The sequence below is a fragment of the Didymosphaeria variabile genome (genome assembly GCF_027946475.1).
Source record: "Didymosphaeria variabile strain IMI 356815 chromosome Unknown scaffold_7, whole genome shotgun sequence".
NCBI classification, from domain to species: domain Eukaryota; kingdom Fungi; phylum Ascomycota; class Dothideomycetes; order Pleosporales; family Didymosphaeriaceae; genus Didymosphaeria; species Didymosphaeria variabile.
In genome coordinates, this window is record NW_026611626.1 from 1485561 (window position 1) to 1506633 (window position 21073).

At 52.9% G+C, this 21073-nt stretch overlaps 6 protein-coding genes across 6 annotated transcripts; 3 read left to right on the plus strand and 3 right to left on the minus strand.

Moving 5' to 3' along the window:
• Positions 1–833: 833 nt before the first annotated feature.
• N0V89_009629 (uncharacterized protein) lies at positions 834–1657 on the plus strand (the record flags this gene model as incomplete). The annotated part of the gene is made up of 2 exons (XM_056218380.1): positions 834–1086; positions 1143–1657. 2 exons carry the CDS (start codon positions 834–836, stop codon positions 1655–1657), a joined length of 768 nt encoding a protein of 255 aa, XP_056067645.1.
• A 2295-nt stretch (positions 1658–3952) lies between these two features.
• On the minus strand, positions 3953–5563 carry N0V89_009630 (uncharacterized protein; the record flags this gene model as incomplete). Its single annotated transcript, XM_056218381.1, has 1 exon — positions 3953–5563. The coding sequence occupies one exon, from the start codon at positions 5561–5563 to the stop codon at positions 3953–3955; it is 1611 nt and encodes a 536-aa protein (XP_056067646.1).
• Positions 5564–6091: 528 nt separating this feature from the next.
• On the plus strand, positions 6092–9976 carry N0V89_009631 (uncharacterized protein; the record flags this gene model as incomplete). Its single annotated transcript, XM_056218382.1, has 3 exons — positions 6092–6681; positions 6736–8813; positions 8862–9976. 3 exons carry the CDS (start codon positions 6092–6094, stop codon positions 9974–9976), a joined length of 3783 nt encoding a protein of 1260 aa, XP_056067647.1.
• A 589-nt stretch (positions 9977–10565) lies between these two features.
• On the minus strand, positions 10566–12191 carry N0V89_009632 (uncharacterized protein; the record flags this gene model as incomplete). The annotated part of the gene is made up of 1 exon (XM_056218383.1): positions 10566–12191. The coding sequence occupies one exon, from the start codon at positions 12189–12191 to the stop codon at positions 10566–10568; it is 1626 nt and encodes a 541-aa protein (XP_056067648.1).
• A 551-nt stretch (positions 12192–12742) lies between these two features.
• Positions 12743–15128, minus strand: N0V89_009633 (uncharacterized protein; the record flags this gene model as incomplete). The annotated part of the gene is made up of 5 exons (XM_056218384.1): positions 12743–14341; positions 14394–14814; positions 14870–14941; positions 14988–15057; positions 15104–15128. 5 exons carry the CDS (start codon positions 15126–15128, stop codon positions 12743–12745), a joined length of 2187 nt encoding a protein of 728 aa, XP_056067649.1.
• Positions 15129–15828: 700 nt separating this feature from the next.
• N0V89_009634 (uncharacterized protein) lies at positions 15829–19641 on the plus strand (the record flags this gene model as incomplete). Its single annotated transcript, XM_056218385.1, has 4 exons — positions 15829–15869; positions 15922–16751; positions 16845–18784; positions 18877–19641. The coding sequence occupies 4 exons, from the start codon at positions 15829–15831 to the stop codon at positions 19639–19641; spliced, it is 3576 nt and encodes a 1191-aa protein (XP_056067650.1).
• Positions 19642–21073: the final 1432 nt, after the last annotated feature.

The following is a 21073-nucleotide window of genomic DNA, read 5'->3' on the forward strand; positions in this document are numbered from 1 at the left end:
ATCAAGGTATAAACGACATGAAGAGAAGAATAATAAAAGCGACTGGGGGTGTAGTGCGATGCGGTGTCCTTCGGAGATAGAAAGCTTTGAGGCTGACGGAGCGTCGGCAGCAGGCTACCTCTGCCTGCATGTCCCTGCCAAGCCGGGAACCGTAGCCCCTGTTTGCGGACAGTGCGCTGCATAGGAATAGCATACTGCTCATCGCCCGGCACACGGCTACACGTACTGGGAAGCCTTTGTTCTGATGTTTCGGGTAGGCGCGACATTGCGCGTTGGTCTTGGTAGGGTAATCGAAGGTCTTGGCTGTGTCAATGTTGATCCGTTGCGTATGAGCAAGGGCTGCATTCCAACCTAGTTCGATGCCTCTAATTTACCTCCGAACGTACTACAAGGTTCGAATGTTCGTTTGACACGAGACCGTGCGCCGCGAGTCGATTGCACACATACTCATGACAGAAATTCATTCAGCCCAACGGCGGCACGACGCTCTCCAGCCAACAGGCCGCTCGCATACAGCGTGTGGTATTGTTTTCTTGGCCCTCTTGCGAGGAATTGCCCGAGTCAAGACCTCCAGCGTCATCCCCGAGGCCGTGCATGAACAGAGTTTCCAGGGGCACCAAGAGTCAAAGGAAAGCGGCAACTGTCGAAGAGACTGATACAGCTCGTGTAGGTTTCGACTGCATTGACGGAGAGCGGACAAATTGCTGCTGAAGTACCATCGCGCCAGTTCACTTGAAAATGTACCCCGCCCTCCAACGCGTGATCATGTGAGCTGCCCCGACTTCCGACAGAAGATGCTTCGACGGCTTTTGACTTTCCAACACATCGCAACCATGCCACACGTCGAAGTCCTCCCTAATTCAGCTACTCAAATTGCGCCAGGATGGACTTATGTAGTGGACACTGGCTATGACCCCTCCAAAATCGCCATAAACCCTAAGAACAAAAAGCGCGCTGCCGCCAATCCCAACCAGCGCGGCGAAAATGAGCTCAGCTCGCGACAGCAGACGGCCATCGCACGGCGCATAGCAGAGCTGAACCGAGACAACGATCCGAAGCAAATCATATCAATACCCGGAAAGACTTGTGCGCGCTTTCTCTTCACAGGCTTTCAACTAACGCCGCGCTGACCTGTTCTGTAGCCATTCCCAAGACGCAGAATGCCCGAAGAATTATACAATACCAGAGGCAGATCAAGCACTGGCTCGACGATGAGGAAGCTCAGCTCGCGCTGGTTCAACAGGCACCGCTACCGCGGTCCGCGACGACCGCGTCCCGCTTAGCAGCTCAACCGCTGCGACGAACTTCCACCGTACCACCTACACCCTCTGAGCTGACTCCTGCCCCGGCTGCGCCTACGCCGAACAAGCCGATGTCCTCGCGCATGGACCTCGATGATGATCCACTCCTTGCCATCGACAGCTCTATGCCACTGCCGATCAGCCAGCCCGATCTCGACGCTCTGCTTTCTGCGCCCCCGCTATCGTATGCTGCCTCGCATGTTGCTGCTCCTGCGCCAGGGGGGCCTCCGCAACGACACTTTTGCGACAACTGTGGTTATTGGGGTAAGATCAGGTGTCTGAAATGCGGGGCGAGAGTTTGTGGCATGGAATGCAAAGACGCGCATGAAGCGACTCGCTGTTTGAAGTGGACGTGAGATGTCAAGGCAGAATTCGGACGAGACGTAAAAGACAGCTCGGGATAAGAAGGTGCGTAGTAGAAGCTAACATCTGGCGTTATGGCATGCAACAGTTGAAGATACCCATGGGAAGCTCTTCATAATAGGTACGGAATGTCATGTATAGTACTTGACGCGCACAGCGTACTCATGTTGACGTTAAGATATATGTCAAGGCAAGTAAAAGCTAGCTGACCCACGTAGCTTGGAAATTGGGGCCATTGCGACCAGCGAAGATGAGGGCTGGATCGTACTTCGCAATTCTTTCGACGAAGAGGGCACCGGTGCCGTTGGGGAAGACGCCGGTTGCGATGATTGTTTTGACGGCGATGTGTGAGGCGTTGTCGGATGCTATGCCGGACGCGGTGGCCTTTTGACGGGTGTATGGAAGCGGACCTGATATACTGAATGTAGATCCAACTGAGTGGTAGGAAGTATCCGTTGGATCAACAGTCGAATCTGCAGGTTCAAGGTTTTCGATCGTCTCCACCGCGACGTGCGCCTTGTATATATCTTTCTACATAGCTGGTGCTGCGTACGGCGGTACATATCGTAACCGTATAGCCATGGCCATGCAAATGCTAAACCAAGAAAGCATAGCAATGTGATGCAATGCTACGCAAATCGCGGGATATGACGGAGCTAAGTGGTCTAAAGTACACATGGGGGGAACTCCATGGGATATGCCCACTTTTCATCGGCCAAATCGTTCGATACGTGCCACACTGTAGAACTTCGCTTTGTGCTCTGACTATCTCCAATTTGAGGAATGGAGATAGATGTTTGGATGGTGTATTGGTTTGGAAAGCGCATGGCGACCGTAGGTAACACCCTCGGGGGTTCGTGAGGCTTCTTCGATATTGCAGTATATTGAAAGTTTACATCGAACTTCAGAGGGCGAACTATTGCAGCGAATTAGGCGGGTTGGCATCAGGTTATAGCATTCTCCACGGCCTAACAATGCCATAATACGCGAAGATCGGCTCAAGGAATACCACAATGCAGACGGCGGTAGCCACCTCTGCAACTGTTTACATTCTCTACAGACCGAACTAAGTTCTTGGAAACTGATCGAAATTTTCATGGTCTCATTTGGTCTCCTCTACAGTGTAAATTCTAATCTGTTTCCTGCATAATCTCTGTATCGTATTAGCGCCTCCGCAGAACCCTCTTTCACATATCTAAACCTACCTCGCAAAGAATCTCGTCGGATACTCCACCCCCTGTGCACCACTGTTTTCTCCTCCAGGCCTGGACCACGCGCAAGAATTAGCTAGGCTCGGCTACAAGAATACAAAGCCAGCAACGGACAAGACATACTTATCCGCCGCCTTCGGCGCACTCTCCCCACCCCTCTCGTGATGCTCCCAAACCCTCGTCTGCAGCTTCTGCAGCTCTTCCTGACTCCCTACTCTGAAGCAAGGATGCCTCGAACTCATCAAAGCAAAGTCCTCCGGTTTGCCAAACGCGACGTGGACTTGCCTAGAATATCAAGTCATTAAAGAGTCTTCTAAAGAAAGGGCTAAGACATTTGGCCGAGAAAACGATCCGGTAAGAACTGGAGGGAAATGCTCATTGCTTGCAGCTAGGGTCTAGTGCTTGCGCCCTGGGATTGCTTACTGGCCGGAATTGCCAATGTCGAACCATGCGAGAGTGTCGCGCTGGAGCTGTGGGACTGCGCGCGGAGTCAGACCGAGGGTTGTGCTGTAGAAGTCGTTCGCTTGTTCTAGGGTCCCGGCGGGGGGGACGACTAGATTTACGTGGTGGAGGCCGGTTATCATCTTGTTGGATTAGTCGGGTTATTGCGAGGTTGGTCGTCTTTTAGCTGGTAATGGCGAGAAATGGGTCGGAGTCAGTCGTGGTGCGGGGCAGGTGTAAATCAATGAGATTGGCGGGGTAGTTGCAAATACGTCTTGTATGATGAGGGCTCGGGGCTTTATCCCACATCGATGGTGGAGTCACGATCTCAGGCTGGAAGGTTGTCAGCTGGGCGGCTTCTTGCCCAATCTGCAATATCCGAGGCTACTGTACATCGTTTGTAGCGGGGCAAATTACCCCGTCTTATGGCAACTCGCTGCGAAATAATTCATACGCTGCTGGCCAGTCCTACATTCTTTTCCAAAGGTCAACACAGTGTCATCAAAATGAGACAGGTTCTTGAAGATGGTTTTGACGGTTTCGTCTCATAGCTACCTATGGTACGTTCACAAACTGTCTACACATTCAAAGCTGCCATATGCTTTGTTGACTTTTCGTCGCCTACTCACACCGCGGTCACTTCCGCTCCTCGAAGAATTTCAGGTTCTCCTCGAGAAAGCCGTTCTCGGCCAACATGCCAATCCAAGCCTGAATGGCAGGGCCATAGTCCCAGCGACGTGCCTCAGCACGTTCGTCCTGCTCAAACACCTCTTGTTCTTTTTCCGTGTATTCCAACACAACTTGTCTCATCTCCGTAACCAACTTGCGATGCCGATTCAAGAGCTCCGACACACCCTCCTTGTCGATAGCAGCTTTAATACTGCTAGGGATGGGGTTTGCAGTTTGCTGTTCCTCGCTGAATGAGCCCATGAAGCTCGGACTCGGAGGCTCGCGATACTCTTCATCCATAAACTCCTTCCAGTCGGCGCTCAACGTAGTCAACCGACTGTCCACATGCTTGACTGTGTTGTCGGCTTCACATAATTTGTTGCGAAGTGGCACAAGAGAAGATTGCGTGATGGCAAAGATGCCGTAGTCGTTGTCGCCAGCTCCGATGAGCGTGTTGATGCGGTCGGAAACGGCGTCGAACCACATTTCGCCTTGCTTATTGTCGTATTCACCCATGAGTGTGGGTTGCTTGTCCATGCCGTCGAGCTTCCAGACCTTACCATCGATGGGCACGAAAGCGAGGTAGTGGTGGGCGTTCTCCTCGAAAGAGTCCACGGAGTCAATGCTTTGAACGCTGTCTTCAGAATTCCGTCGTGCTGTCCTAGAACCCGACTTCGTCTGAAGCCTCGGAGTCTTCTTCGTATCTGCAGTCTTCTTCGGAATTGCAGCCTTGCGCTTCTCCTCCTCAACCGCCCGGGTGGCTTTGCTGGCGATGTACTTGTCGTTCTCGAGCATGTCCATTTTTTTGGCGAAGGAGTTGTGGATCTTCTTGACGAAGTTCCAGCTTGCAAAGGTGTGGCCGCGCTGAAGAGGAGTCATGTTTTCGGTGAAGTCCTTGAACTGGCGCATGTGCTCGCCAATGTCAATGTTCGGATCCACAACGTTGAGGAGTGTGTGGATCATAGCGAGGGTGGCGCAACTGTTCTGACCAGGCATCTGATTGGCGAACCACACATTATCTGGACAGACACCTTCTTGCTTGTGCTGATCAAATTCACGGTGACGGAAGAGTAAGACCAGGCCATAGATTGGAGGCAGTGTGGTGAGATGGTCCGGATCCACCATGTGGAGCTCCTGGACATCGATGCCTTGAATGCCAATATTACGAAGGATGACAGAGAAGTAGGCCGGGTCGGACTCGATTTCACAGTAGCCCTGCCATGTCTCCTTGTCCACAACAGTAGCTGGGACGTTAGGTGGGCTTGGGGAGCGTCGAGTGGGCTCTTTTGGCACTGGTTTGCTCTTCTTACTGGGTGAATCATCGGGTGTCTCGGAGAGGAATCGCTTCTTTGAGCTCGGTGACCTCTCGCAAGCCCGACCATCCTGATGTGATGTCTCTGAGGTTGCGTGGGTAAGAGATGGGCTGACCTGGGGCTCCGCGGGTAGAGTGTGCTTCAAGGCATCGGTGGAGGAACCCAGATGGCCCTCAGTGGTTTCAGGCTTCCTTGGGCTGCTAGTATCGACCTTGACTGGGTTGTCGACAGTGCTGTCATTGATGGATGTCTTCTGAGAAGCCATGTCGGGTGAGTTGGTGAAAACTGAATTGGCAGATGTGTGATAGGTGGGCGAAAGTACTGAGCTTGTGCTAGACAAAAAGCAAACGCGGTTATGTCGAGCTCAAGTCAGAGGGTAGTTTAAGGAAGGTCGAAGCAAAGAAACGCGGAAGGGCATGTTGAAGACTGAGCACGGCCGCTTATCGAGGCTGCTGTGCGCGAAATGACCTAGTGTGCGAGGCGAACAATAGCTGGAGCGGCTCACAAAGGCGCAGGTGAATGGTGAATAACGACGTGAGCGTGTTGTGAGTGAGTGAACACCGAAGTTTGGTAGAGCCGGGGTGTGCTGAACGCTGATTGGCTCATCTGCGGAACTATGGCCTCGCGCTTCAGAGACGCGCCCCAAGTTTTGTTTGCCAGTAAAAGCAACACAACAGCTTGACGCCCCGCACACACGCACCCGTGCCTTTTCGCCTGCACCGTCGCCGATCGCCGAGCTCTCACCCCAACCCATGAGAGCATACAGCAGCGCGACCAGCTGCCACACGGCACAATGAACGGGACACCGCGACCACGCCCCGGCGGGTTCCCGTCAACGCCGCAACACCAGCAACAAGCTCCCAGTACCTCTTCCACATCGCGGCGACCAAATGTCAACACACCCTTACCAGATGTGCCGCGACCGTCGGCGCCACCACAACAGTCCGGCCCTTGGATACCCGCCAACATCATCGATCCAGCGCAACAGCGTCTCTACGTATGCTCGATATACATCGCACTCTGGGGATGGAAGCTGTACGATTTCTACAACTTGTCCATAGACGAGGACGAGTCCGTATGGTCTTGCATGAAGTGGTGCGGTCTGGACATGATCTTTTTCATGCTGGGCGTACCGCTGCTGGACATTCCCTGGTTGCAATGGAGCACCTCTACGTCGTTCCTTCTCTTCCTCGTCCACTCCGCGCTGGACGTCATGCTCATGTTTCGCATTGGAATACCCGTACAAGCTTGGTTCCTCTCGCTGGCTGGCTTCCTGTTCGACAGCGAGTTGGCTATCAGTGAACGCAGTGTCAAACCAGGTCCTATTCTGCACAACGCGTCCCTAATATTAGGCAAGCAAATCATCAACATCCTTCCCGAAGGGTACGTCTGTCACAATTGCACCAAAGAAGGACCACCCACTAACTGCCTGTGTAGATCTGCAGTGTTGAATCCCGACAAGCTCTCCTTCTGTCTGAACTCCACCGTTACCTCGCTCGAAATCCCGATCCTCATCAATCAGACCGAGCCGGTGGAGTTGGATCTCGTCCACCTCGACTTTGACACGAACCAGAATGAGACTATTTCAATCAGGAAGAGCGAGCTTAAGGGGCTATTGAGGAAGGCACGCAAGGCTGCAAAAAGGACAGAGCCTGAAGACCCACTTCTCCTCCTCTACACTGTGAAAAAGCCGGGTGTCTACCTGCTCAAGAAGGTCGTCGATCAGTCCAAGCTTGAGGTGCGTCCCAGGAGCACCAATGCAATCGTTGTGAAATGTCCACAGGCACGCGTGAAACCGACCAGAGACAGACGGTGCCGTAACGATCTCTCCAATGTTGAGCTGGAAGTGGCAGGTGTACCGCCTCTTTACGTTAAGTACCGTTTGACCGTCGATCGTCAGCCACGTGGGGGATCTGAGTTCCAAAACTTGCAACCAGACGAGTTTGTATCTCCACTGTCTAGACATACGTCGCAAGCATTGGTGAAGAGCGGAAGGGAAGACGTCTCATGGGCACGTTCCCAGAAGGTCACCGTGCCATTGAACGAGACCTTGGCAACTGGAAGTGGTTGGGAATACGCTGTGGAAGAGGTCCAAGACGGGCTCGGGAATTCAATCAACTTCCTCGGTAACGAGGATGAAGACCACCCGAAGACCAAGACCGCCGGCACTTACCAGGGTTTCGAAGTCCACGAACGCCCGAAGGTGTTTTTCAAGGGGTGTAATCCGCAAAACCCCATGCGAGTGGCCAAGGGCACTCGGGAGCCTTTGCCTCTTGCTTACGCATCCACTGGAAAAGGCCGGGTCGAAGCCCCGCATACGGTTCAGTGGCTCTTTACGGCTGAAGCGGACATTACTGCGGATGGGCACCATAGCGCAGATGCAGTGATAAAAGAAGACACCGTCAAGCCTGGCATCGATAAAATCCATGCATCGGATGCTGGCCTGTACACGCTCAGGTCTGTTTCCACAGAATTTTGCGGGGGTGACATACTTGAGCCTACCTCGTGCTTAGTACAGAACCCACCTGAGCCCGAACTTCAATTGGCGAGCGAAGACATTATCGACAAATGTGCCGGCAATCCTACCGGTCTACATGTCGGCATGGATTTTATCGGTACGCCACCGTTCTTTGTCAGGTACACAGAGCAGCGGAAGGGTTTTAGAGCGCAACCTCGTGATGTACAGATCGGTTCGCTCAGAGGTAGCATCGATCTGGCGCCAGAGGTTGCTGGGCACTATACATACACGTTCAAGTCCATTTCGGATGCGATATACAAAGATCGTCCTCTGCAAAACCTCGTGCTGCAGCAGGACGTAAGGCCTCCCGCCTCTGCCTCCTTTATCGAAGAGAACAGACCTAAACAGGCCTGTATCGATGACTACGCCGAGTTCGATGTAAAACTCGTCGGTGATGGACCTTTCAAGCTGGAGTACGAAGTAGTGCACAATGGTAAGCGCAGCAAACAGACGGTCGATGTCGATGGTGAGAATTACACCATCAGGACGCCGAAACTGAAGAACGGCGGGGAGTACACGGTAGCATTGATCAGCATCATCGATGGCATGCAGTGCAAGGATTTCCTCAAAAACCAAGAGGCCAAAGTACAAGTCCGACACGAACGTCCTAAAGCGTACTTTGGTCTGGTGGATGGAAAACAGTCAGTTATGGCGCTCGAGGGCAGGAATGTGGACCTCCCTCTTCGTCTTTCTGGAGTTGGACCCTGGAGCGTTGAATACGAGAACCTTGACACCAACCAAAAACAGAGGGTTCACGTGTCGGGTGCTAATGCTCCTCTCTCTATCACCCAGCAGGGTACATATCACCTCCGAGCCGTCCGTGACTCAGTCTGCCCTGGTTTCGTCGAAGAGAAGGCCAGTACGTTCAATGTGGGCTGGATCGCCCGACCACAGATTAGCATCCCAGAGACTCCGTCGATCATCTTCCAAGATGGGAGATACGTCAAGGATGCTGTTTGCGAGGGCGACGAAGATTCTTTCGAAGTGGCCCTGTCAGGTATGAGACCATACTCTGGTCTATTGCAATTTACTGATTGATTTGCAGGCAACGCTCCATTCGATGTCTCGTACAAGCAGGAATACAAGGCCAAAGGCAAGACCGCTGCACCTCGCGACAAAACCCTTCGCGCGCTGGGCGGATTGACAACCATTCGTGCCGACACGTCTAATGCAGGTACCTACGAATACACGTTCCACAAGCTCGCCGACAACCGGTATGACCACTCGAAAAAACACTTCAAGTCGCTAGTCGTACAACAAACAGTGAATCCGCGCCCTTCAGCACGCTTCGATACACCAGGTAAGACGTATAGCTACTGCAGTCGTGAGTCCGATGGTGAAGAAGTTATCCCCATGACTCTCGAAGGCCAAGCACCCTTCTACCTAGAACTCGAAATCAAACAAGCCGGCATCCCCAAGCCAGAGGTCAGCGTCCACAGAGATATCCGCACCAACAAATTCGATCTCAAGATCGAGCACCGGAAGCTCCATCTCGGCGTCTCCTCTATCACCATCCGCAAAGTGCGCGACGCCCGCGGCTGCGCCTTCAAGCCCTCTACCGCCAGTCCCCGCGTTCAAGTCAGCGTGCACGACGCGCCGACCGCCACTGCCCTCGAGGAGCGCGCAGACTTCTGCGTCGGCGAGCGCCTCAGCTTCGCCCTCAGCGGCCAGAACCCCTTTACCGTATACTACACCTTCAACGGCGAAACGCGCAAAGCGTCCAATGCCGCCACGACATTCCGCCGCCTAGCCGAGCTCCCTGGCACCTTCACCATCACGGGCCTACGCGACTCGGCATCCGACTGCCTCGCGCCGCTCGACCTCACAAAGCACATCCATCCCATCCCCTCAGTCCGTCTCTCCGGTGGACAGGTCTCCTCCGTTGACATCCACGAGGGCGGAAACACCGACTTGCATTTCCAGTTTGAAGGCACGCCGCCATTTGAGTTCACCTACACGAGATCTACGAATGCGGCGCGGGGGAAGAAGAGTAAGGTCTTGGAGATAAAGACAGAAATTAGCCATGAGAGGGAGATGTTTGTGCCTGTGCAGGAGGAGGGGACGTACGAGGTTGTAAGTATAAAGGATCGGTGGTGCGGATTTGCGAAGCAGGTCGAGGGAGTCGAGGGGAGGGGTGGGCAGAAGCTGTTGCAGTATTGAGGCATTGAGTGGCTGGATTCGGGTGGTATATGGAGAAAGACATTGGGGTATGTGATGCCTTAGTGTAGTTGTGCGAAGCATTTGTCGGCGTTTACTTGACAGGGATGGCTGGGTCTTAGTTTCTTTTGGCTACTCGATACCGGGTGGAGTAGGTATTAGACTGATGGGTACATGCTGACATGTAGTTGGTTCAGCGGAGCATGTAATATCACTTGGAATACCCTCGAAGACGATGTGCTGCCGAGAATTGATATGTATTATAAGATGAAGCGAAAGTGGGTATCTTAGGTCGCCGTCTGATTACATCCTCGAACCCTCTACACTGCTTCCCCATCGTCACCTGTAATTGCCATTCTAGTCATCAGGATATTCATCCCTGACATTACTTACGAAAATGCCGTTCTCTGCATCCCACCTTTTAAAGTGCCGCCCAGCTAATTTAAGCAGCGCTTCCGAAGGCTCAGTCCCTGGGTCACAGGGTGAGATGTTCTCCGCCGCCACGTACCTTACCGACTTGTCGCAAACCCTATGTTCGAGGATTAATTTCGAGTTCCAAAGTGTGAGAAACTAGATCAAACAGGGAGAAGACTCACATGACATGATAGAACGGCTGCACCCTTCCCCCAGGCAAGCGATCCACACCCATATTATGAATCCACTCCTCGCCCGCATCGCACACGGCATCCCACCCGGTAACAACACCTTCGTAATGATAACGCTTGTGCCGGAACAGCTGCCCTACACGGAACGCTACCTTATCTGTTTGTCCGTCTTCCCTTCGGCTGGGACGCTTGGCCATCCCGTCGATGCGGCGCATGCTCTCCACGAAGGAAATCAGACGCTGGCCTTCAGGGAGGTTGATGAACATGGGGACGACGTATTGCTGCAGGAGGGAGACGTCCCAGGGGTAGTGTGTCTGGAAATGTTCGAGAAGGTAGGGTAGATATTGTCTGCGGCGTATGGTGACACTGGAGTGGGGGAGAGTGTCGTCGTGTGGGCCGAGGATAAGCATTGCCCATATGGTGGCGTAGAAGGCGTTATCCATGTCGGGGTAGGCATTATGCCATGTGCTATGTATCCCGTATACGCCCGCCTCAGTCTGTCGGATTGTTTGCACGGAGTTCATAATGTTGCGGGCTGTGCGGAGAACCATGTCTCGTGTGTTGCTGTCGGAGAGAAAGCTTTCGTGCTGTGAAGTTGGGACGCCCATCTCGCGGAGTAAGCGTTGCAAGTCGTTTGCTAGTACTTCGTCCGAGGAGCGAAAAGGATCCAGATACATGTAGTCGAGGTCTGCAGAGCTGGTGGGCTTGTATGTACCGTCAAGGGTGTAGTCTTTGGGCGCGTAGACGAGGCAGTAGACGTGGAAAAGGAAGCCGCAAGGCCGAGCATCGAGACCTACGCGCCGGGCGAGCGCGCAGTATATTGCAACGGATATGAGAGGAAGGGAGTCGTGTGTTTCAGAGCGCAGAACGAGACCGATGAAGGAGTTGCGCAACGCGCGATAGGAGGAGTCCGCCACGCCGCGGAAGCCCCGTTCGCGTAGGAAGGAAGCCAACGTCGAAGCCTTTGCTCGGGCACTCATGGTGGGAAACTCCGGATATTGCTCTTCGACGCCTTGAGCAAGTACGTCCAAATCGTGCGTAACTGTGTCGTAGTCCACGTCCTCGCCTGTCCGCGTGAATACGTCGTATGCAGCTAATGCCTTCTCTATGGGCACCTCGACGCGTGCGTCAAGCTCTCCCCATATCTCCACTGCCATCTCCCTCTGCACTCTCTCCAAGATTGCATTCGCATAGTACCGCCTTGCCAATACATCCTCTTTCCCGTCATCACACGCACATTCCTTCAACAGCACCTCTTTTACATCGTACCCAAAGTCCGCGATTTCTTTGATGTGCCGTATACGATCTTGCTGGCTCTCCAGCACCTTATCCAGCAGTCTCAATGTCTCTCGCTCGATCCTCACGCGGCTAATGAATACGGAGCGCCAGTCGACGTCAGATAACGGGCCGGCGAACTTGGCGGCGATAGCGTGCTGCGGGTCCCACGTCTTGAAGTGTGTCTGACAAAAGTGGCGCCAGATGAGTGGTGCGTCGGCGGTGAGTTTCTTGACGAGACGGCAGGTCTGCGCGACCGAGAGGAGCGATTGAGGGTCGAGGTGGAGGAATACGGCTTCGAGGATCTCGGTCGGCAGCTCTGTGAAGGTGGGTGCCATGGTTTGTGCGAAGGCGGGACAAATTGAGGGGGTGTAACTTTCTCGATGTCTCACGGGGCGACGCGAGTGACACGAATCAGTCCGGGCTGGTTGTGGGTTGGGCGATTAGAATCATGGAGATGATTGTCGCTGCGTCACTGCTGCCAATATGGTGATTATCCGTGAAAGCCGTCAACAACGATGACGTTCGTTGGCCGGCCTAGCTGAGTAAGCTGCATTGGCATTCGACTTCCGTCATCCTAGGACGACAACACGACCCCATGAAATGGTTTGAATTCACAATAAGCCATGTTGGTACTTCTCAATATCATGGAAATGTGGTTGTGCGACAAGAATGTAATTTTCATTGTTTTTATAGCCAACCAAGTGTAGTGTGCAAGACACAATCCTTTATCCACTTCTTTTCATTCAACAGCACGATTCTAGATGCAAAAAAAGCTTTTCCCATAAGAACTGAGCCTTTGAGCGCCGTGCACCAATTCATGTTGTGGTACCGTTGGGTAGTGAAAGCCGCTCGGAACATCACAGAAGATCGCGCAGCTTTCAACACTCTACTCAGTGAAGCCCAAGCCGGCAAGCTCTTTGCGGATCGATTCCTCAGTAGTGATCTTCTTGATCTGCGTGTCCTCGAGCTTTTCGCCTCCGGCTTGTCTCATCTTCAGATCGTCGATCGCGCGAATCTTTTTCAGAAGGCTGCGAACCTTCTTGTCATGTGGGCCACCATCCCCAGGGCTCGTTACCGTCAAGTCGGGTGCCGGGCCATGGTTCTCCGTCATCAGTTGCAGCGGAGCCTGGTGAGCGGACACATTATGCTGGTTGTGTCGGTTTCCAGAACCAGCACGATGATGATGTTGCTGGCCCATCTGAGCACGATGGTTTCCATCCTCGTAACCTGATCCCTGACGCCGGTGCGGGCTGTTTCCGTAATTTCGATGCTGGGATGGACTCCTACCACCGTTGTTATTGTACGCGTTGCTTTTGCTACGGCTACGCTGCTGGCCACGAGTGTCACGTCGCTCAGGGCTTCGACCAGCATTGGCGGGGCCAGAAGGAGCGTTGATTCCATCGGCACCAAGACCAGCAGCTTTTTCTGCCGCTTCCCTCGCCTTCTTAGCTTCTCGCTTCTTCTTGTTCTTCAAAGCAGCCTTCGATAGCTCGCCCTCTGCCTCTCCGGTGCCGGTGAGGCTAACACCTCCACCAGGAGCAGCGCCAGGGGGCAGATTGTCGACAACCTCAGCACCAGCCACCTCACGGCGGCGCGGCTTTCCGAACCCATTAGAAAAAGTAGCATTGCTAGAGGATATTCCAGTGTTGGTATACGCCGCTCCTCCCTCATCTTCACGTTTGAAGAGGAGCGGGGTGGTACTCCCACGGGCGCCTGGTGGACGGTATGCGCCAGCTGGTTTGGATGGGGTCTTCACTTTGCTTAGGTAATCCACAGCTGAAGCATGGGGGCTCCCTGTTTGGAGAGGATTCTCCAACTGAGTCTTTTGAGGTCGCCAGGTCACGTGATATAACTCCGCCATGTCCTCGTTATACATTAAAGTACCGCCAATATGCCAGATGCGGATTCCATTGTCGACGCGGAGACGGGGGCTCGTGGTCGCTGTAAGAATATGTTTACCATCGGGGCTCCATTCGCAGTGAGTGCAGTTGGATGCGATGATGGTGGTAACCTTATGGTAATTCTTCTCAAGATCGTAAATGTCCATTTGGCCAGCCAAGTTTCCAAATCCAGCCACAAGAACAAAGCGACCATGAGCGGAGAATAGAATGGTGTTTCGAGGGGCAAGGTCGAAGCTGTGCTGTGGAACAGCGCGGGCGTTGAAGATAGTGGTCTTGGCAGGCATGTAACCGTACACCACTCCGAACTCTTTCGAGTTTGGCGACCAAGAGACATCATGAATGGGACCCTCTTTGTCGAGCTGGATGCGCGAATCAAAAGAGCCATTCGCGCTAAGAATGTACATATTCGTTTCGCCATAATAACTTTTGTTGGTCTTGTCAACCTCGGTCTGGGCGAGAACAATAAGACTGGTTCCTAGGTCATTCCACTTGAGTTGAACTTTGTCTCCCTTGTAGAAGGTTTTTTGCGAGATGGCCGAATTGAACTGGGGTACTTGGAAAACTTTGACAGCAGCGGGCATACCCTAATGACCCTGTTAACCAAGCATTTCGCAGACATGGCGCATGCGAACTTACCTTTCGCTCCGGGACAAAAACTGCAACCGAATGGTTCTTGCCGGGCGACACCGCGAAGTCGGTTACTCCTTCAACGCGCAACTTGTTCCAAACAGTTCTCAGGTCGTTCGATTGGTAGAATTGCACCTCGTTTGTTACAACGCGTGCGCAAAACGCCTCGTCGGACGTGTACTGCAGGTTCCAACCCGTTTGCGATTTCTGCACGTACTCCCCGATCACTGTACGGTCCTGTGCACTCTCGCCATTGCCAGCAACGGTATGCCACACCTTGAGATTCTTGACAGCGTTGCCATCTTCATCCTTGGAGGGACGCTGCCAGGTAATGATGTAAGTGCCTAGCGGAGAGAAGCCGAGCTCAAAGACATTGGGCGTAGGAAGTGTGGTGACTACTTGGCCGGAGGACGTATCGATGACCGAAACCCTGTGCAAACACGTGTCAGTGACTATTGGTCTGGGTGTCCCCAAGCTGAGCTTACTGTTCCGGTGAAGCCCATGCAAAATACCTGCTATCGGGCGAGTAGCAGCAGCACCGCAGGTTGCCTTCGGGTCTGTCCTCGTTAATGTGGTTTCTTTGCAGACGTGCAGAAGACATACCGGTCGAAGCCAGGAAGTGCCTGGTAAACGGGAGCTGCGTTGAAGACCCCGATGCCCTTTGAGGTGCGGTCTGCAGCCGTTAGCAAACGGATGGCCTGAGGGGGACGTGCACATACAAGCCAGCTGAGCGGGAGCGGCCATGACTAGTCAAAGTCACAGAAGAACAGCGAGCGAGGGCGGGTGCTGTGGGTGCGAGTTGGACGGGCGGCTGCTGTAGGTTGGCGGTGTGGAAGTGGAACAGCGAGGACTTGTCGAAGTCGGGGGCAAATTCCAGTGATTGAGGTGTTCCAGAGCAGGCACGGCACACGCAGCAATGCGGGGCGGAAAGCACACGATGCGCGGGGATTGAGGGAGATCGCGTGTGACAGCGAGCGGAGCGGAAGCTGGCGTAGAAATTCACGGTTGAGCCTCACAAAAAGCGGCCCACGGCTAGCGCGTCGCATATCACGTGGGTCGGCCTGCGTCAGAGTTCACGTGTCGGCGGGTCCCTGGCAACGGGACAACGGCCCTTGATTGTCACGTCTCGCGACGGCCGCGCCTCGATCGTGAGGAGATTCCGGCTGCACCCACGTCGGCAGAGCTTCCTCATTGTCCGCCTCGATCTCGTCACTGATCTAGATGCATTCAAACAGATCTCTGCCTTCGCTTAACGGCAACGAGCACCGAAACATGCGAGACAGGGAAGCCTGCGCTAACGGCTCATGACAGTCCCACGACGCAATTGGCATTAGCAGGGGTGGGGCATTCGTACCGCAAGCCGCGGGCTCTAAACTTCGTGGTCACAACAAACTTGAAAAGTGAACTCGGAATGCGCCGCGCAAAATATTCATGACAGCCCGCCATGTTGTACTCAGAGGCTGCTCGCCAGCGCGACCTCCAGCGGTGGGTACACTCGAGATGCCCCGCGGACCTCTTCTTGCTGATGCCTCGACAGCTATTATCAGCCATGGGTGGATGCGGCACAAGACCTTGCTGAGGACTCGGACGGGGAGGCTAAAGGCCTCGTGTACAAAGGATACCGTCCGATCCCCTCCTTCGACAAAAGCTTGACTGCTTTTGCCCAGCTCATCGTGCTGCGTTTGAATGTAAAGCGCGCAATGGTGTCGCTGATAGACTCGACGCGACAATACATCCTCGCTGAAGCGACCAGAAGCCTTTCGCTCTCTAATCAGAGTACCGACTCTGGCGACGATCTCTGGCTCGGACATGCCATAATAGCACGCAACGAGGCTGTTTGCCATCACTCTTTAGATTCAAAATACCGGGCCGTGGACAGCAGAGGCGAAACTTACACTACAAATGCCGCTATCATTCCCGATTGCCGGCTTGATCCACGCGTTTTGGACAAGGACTATGTGCAAAGCGAGCCTGGCGTCCGCTTCTATGCTGGTGTGCCAATCACCACCAAGAATGGTCATCGCATAGGCGTATTTGCTGTTTCGGACGACAAGCCGCGCGAAGGTCTAAGCGCTGAGGAGGTCAGATTTATGGAGGATATCTCAGCAGCTGTCATGGAACACCTGGAACTAGCCAAGGAGAGCGATGATCGTAGTAAAGGGGAACGCATGGTCAGAGGGCTCACTGACTTCATTGAGCGGTCGTCAACCGAAGAAGCCCGGAACAACACTACCACACGACAGACAACTTTGGAGAAGCAGACTGAAAATGCTCGTCTCGAAGCTATCACCGACGAAGACCCATTGAACGATGCTATTCCAGTGGTCAAGGAACCACAAACTCATCGCAAGCCCCAGAATGAGCGTGGTGAGTCATATTCAGCTTTCTCCGCAATCGCTCTCTCTCAAAAATCAATCACATCGCCTTAAGTGACACTCCGTGTGCTAATGTGGATTTCAGAGACCGACAAGTCTCGAATATTTCAGCGAGCTGCACGTATAATTCGCCAGTCTACTCGCGCCGACGGCGTGATCTTTTTCGACACGTCCCAAGCTCAAGGGACCATTCCTTCCTTCCACGAGGCCTCCCCAACTGTTAGCACCGATGATTGCTCCTCGACCACTGCCGGCTCTACAACAACGTATAGAAAGAAGAGGAAGGCAAAAGGTTATATGGCTACGAGCAATGATATTCATGAAGAAAACTTTGAAGCCAATCCCGGCGACAGTCATCAATGTCCAGTCGTGGGCCTGTCTTTACGCTCTGCTGAGATTGGTGTAACTGAGAAGGACTTCTCTTTTACCGAAGCAAACATGGAGCGCTATATTGCGCGCTATCCCCAGGGGAAATTCTTCAACTTCGATGAGGAAGGTTATGGCATTAATTCCAGCGACGAAAAGTCCGAGAAGTCTGAAGCCGAGCAGTCAGATAGGATGGACACTTCGACCGCAACCATCCGAAAGACGCGAACCACCAGGAAAGACCGTTTTATCCCAACTGAGCTACTCAAGGTTCTCCCTTCAGTTAGAAGTCTGATTTTTTTGCCATTGTGGGACCCGACTTCTGAAAAATGGGCAGCTTGTTCGTTTATCTGGACTATGGCCACAGGCCGATTGATGAATTCCGAAAGCGAATTCCCGTACCTGAAAGCTTTCGGAAATACCATCACAAGCGAATTCGCCCGCTGGAATGCGCAAAGGTCGGATCGAGCCAAAACGACGTTCATCGCTTCAATATCGCACGAGCTCCGGTCCCCACTCCATGGTATCTTGGGATCCGTTGAATTCTTGCGCGACAGTGTATCGTCTCCATACCAACAGTCGCTTGTCAGCTCCATTGAAACATGTGGAAGGACGCTTCTTGATACTATCGATCATGTTCTAGACTATGCTAAAATCAACAAGTTGCGAAGTGCGAATGTAAAGCGAAAGCAGAAAGGTGGAAGACGAAGCAGGCTCCCAGCTGACAATTCGATCCTTGGTGTCACAACCGTTTTCGATCTATCTCAGCTTGTTGAAGAGGTCTGTGATACGGTATGTGCAGGCCACCACTTTAGGACTCATGATATCCACCACTCCACATTCCATGATCAGGGATCGCGCTCCAGGGCGAACAGCAATGCTAGTGCAAACGCGGGAGAAGTGAACTATTCAAATGTACGCACCAAAGATCGAGTTATTGTGACGTTAAGCGTAGCTCCTTTCGTACAGTGGATCGTCAAATCCCAGCCAGGCGCTTTGCGTCGTGTCGTAATGAACTTGCTCGGGAATGCACTCAAGTACACCGATGCCGGCTTCATCACGGTTTCACTGGAGCAGGACACAGAAAAGAGTACTGCGCAATTTGTCGAGTTCACAATAATCGTTGAAGACTCTGGCAAAGGAATGTCTACCGAATTCCAAAACACAAGGCTGTTCACCGCTTTCAGCCAAGAAGATCCATTTTCCAACGGCACTGGTTTGGGTCTCAGTATCGTCAAGCAGATTGTGGAGTCCCTCAGAGGCGAAGTAGGCGTTGAGAGTTTTCCTGGGGTAGGGACTAAGATATGCGTCAGTATGAAGCTGCCAGCCGGAAACGTCGAAGACGCTCGCGTTCGGACGCACCAGACGCTCTTGGAGAGACCGAAAGAACTAGAGGGTAAATCTGCAAGCATGGTGTTGCCTGACATCTCTCTCGGGGGCGCTGGTGAGAAGCTGAGATCCGCGATGGTGAAGGCTTGTCAGAACGTGAATATCAACGCTTATGAGACTTTCGAGTCTGACAAGCAACCGGACTTCCTTATTACCGAACCTGACACTTTGTTGCGTATGCTGAGGGAGAACGAGTCGAAAGACCCCAGTAAACCAGCCCTTGCTGTCGTCTGTGTTTGTACGGATGCAGCGGAGAAGATCTGCACCGAGGTAAGTGAGCTGTTAGTCTTTGTTGATGCCCGTTTCTAGAGATCTTCGTGTTTCGATTGAGGAAACGTGAGCTTACGATGTCGTGTCTCCAGAATCATCTTCAAGAAGAGTTCCCATACCATGGGTGGATAATTGAGGTTGTTGCTCAACCATGCGGTCCACGGCGACTTACAGACTTGCTTCTCGACGGTCTGAACCGTGCTTCTCAACCTGTCGGACACCTCGACATCCGTACCCACCACGATCAAAACAAGGCGATAAACCAGGCTCCACCTTTTTCTTCTATGGTCACCGTGCACCGGAGTAATAGCGACCTTGTCCGTGGCAGCAACCAGGTGCCCTTCGCCGTGGCCGGTGCTCATTCTCCCCTGATCGCAACAAGCATGCCCAGCGACAATGAAGCACCATCAGCACAGGGACAAATAGCATATACGCCCGCCAGCGAAGGCCCATACGAATACTTTACCCCGAGCGTTCTCCTTGTCGACGACAACGCCATTAATCTTAAACTTCTCGTCGTTTTCGCGCAGCGCCAGAATTACCGTTACGCAGAAGCCGTCAACGGCCTGCAAGCTTTACAAACATACAAGAACGAAGCCCTCTCAACCACACCACCTAGCAAACCCTTCGAATTCATCCTCATGGACTTGAGTATGCCGATTATGGGCGGATTGGAGTCTACCAGGAACATCAGGCAATTCGAGCAAGAGCAGGGGTTAACGCCGAGTACGATAGTGGCGCTGACCGGCCTAGCGAGCGCGCAGGATCAACAAGAAGCAATAGATTCGGGGATTGATATGTATTTAGTCAAGCCGGTGAAGTTTGGGGATATCAAGAGGATCTTTGGAGCTAGATGAGGTCGACGGTGCGTTTTCGCCTCGACTATATGGTAAAATCCAGCGCGTTTAGCGGGCAGGTGCACATAATTGAAGTCAGACTTGGTTGACAATACTGAATTCGCTAGATATAGGGAACGGGGTGTATCGCGTATATAGTTGAATTTAAATGGTACGGTTGGCAGGACTGGTGGTAGTAACACACTCATACTCGAGAACTGCCATGCCATGGTTACTTCGGCTTTCATACAACCAATCGCTCTGACTGCTTGGCTAGCTATGGTCTCTCTAATCATTTTTAACCCTATTTACATTGAAGACTGCGTCTCCGGCTGCGCACAAGCCGGGTACATTACGAAGGTGGCACAGTCCAGTCTTTGGTATGTCCTTGAAAACCTTCGACTTCCACTCTTTCTCGTCCTTTTGTACACCACATTTTCAACCCATAACAATGACTGACTGAACAGAAGCTCCAAGCGTAGGCTCTTTGGGATCGGTCCTAGTCTTCGGCGGCTGCGGGTTTAGGTGTTCGACATGGACACCTCCAAGAACCGTATACCCGGAGTCGAATACGTTACGGGCAGCACTGTAGCCAAGGTAAAGGTTGCTGCAGCGTTCCAGGCTGCCCACCTGCGAGTGGTCCTGCATTCTGTCTCACCTGAGCCGTTCTCGGATAACGCCGAAGCTTTGATTTACACTGTCGATTTGGAGGGCACGAACAGCGTCCACTCGTGGCGGTGGACAGTGCGGGTACGAGAGCTTTGGTATACACGCCCAGTTCTTCCGTCATCCACCACAGCCGCAACGACCTTGTATTAGCGACAGAATAATCACCTGTGCGTTCCTCGCAGCGAAAGCCTGATATGCTTTTTTAGACCAAAGCCCTCGCTGAGATAGCTACCTTCGCCGCAAATGGGCCAGATCTACGTATAGTGCAGGTGTCTATTTGGCCTCCTGGTTCCCTAGGCAAAGGCGACACAGGTACAGTGACGAGCATGATTTAAAATGCGAAAGAGGCAAAGCGAAACTACAGGTCAGTAACGGGAATAATGTTATTCACTGGACGTATGCCGGGCGCTCACGCGCAGCTTCTGGTGGCTCAAGCTCTGATCCGCTCCTACTCTTCTTCCGAGGTCCCCAACGACGAAAACGTGACCGGCCAAGCTTTTGACATCACTTACCATGAACTGTGGCTGTTCTTGGACTTCTGGTGCGCGTTGAGTAAAGCGGTCGGGTATCCCATCTACAAGAATGAAATGCTGCGCATACCTGGGTGGTTCATCAAGTTTGTTGCATGTATACTTGGTAGGACGGATCCGGTTTTCAGTTTTGGGATGGAAGGACCTAATTTGAGTCAGGCGAGGGTTAGAGTCTTGACTGTAGAACGTACACTGGATGTGAGCAAAGCGAAGAAGAGGCGGGCGGGGGTACTCTGTGCGCCCTCGTGGATATG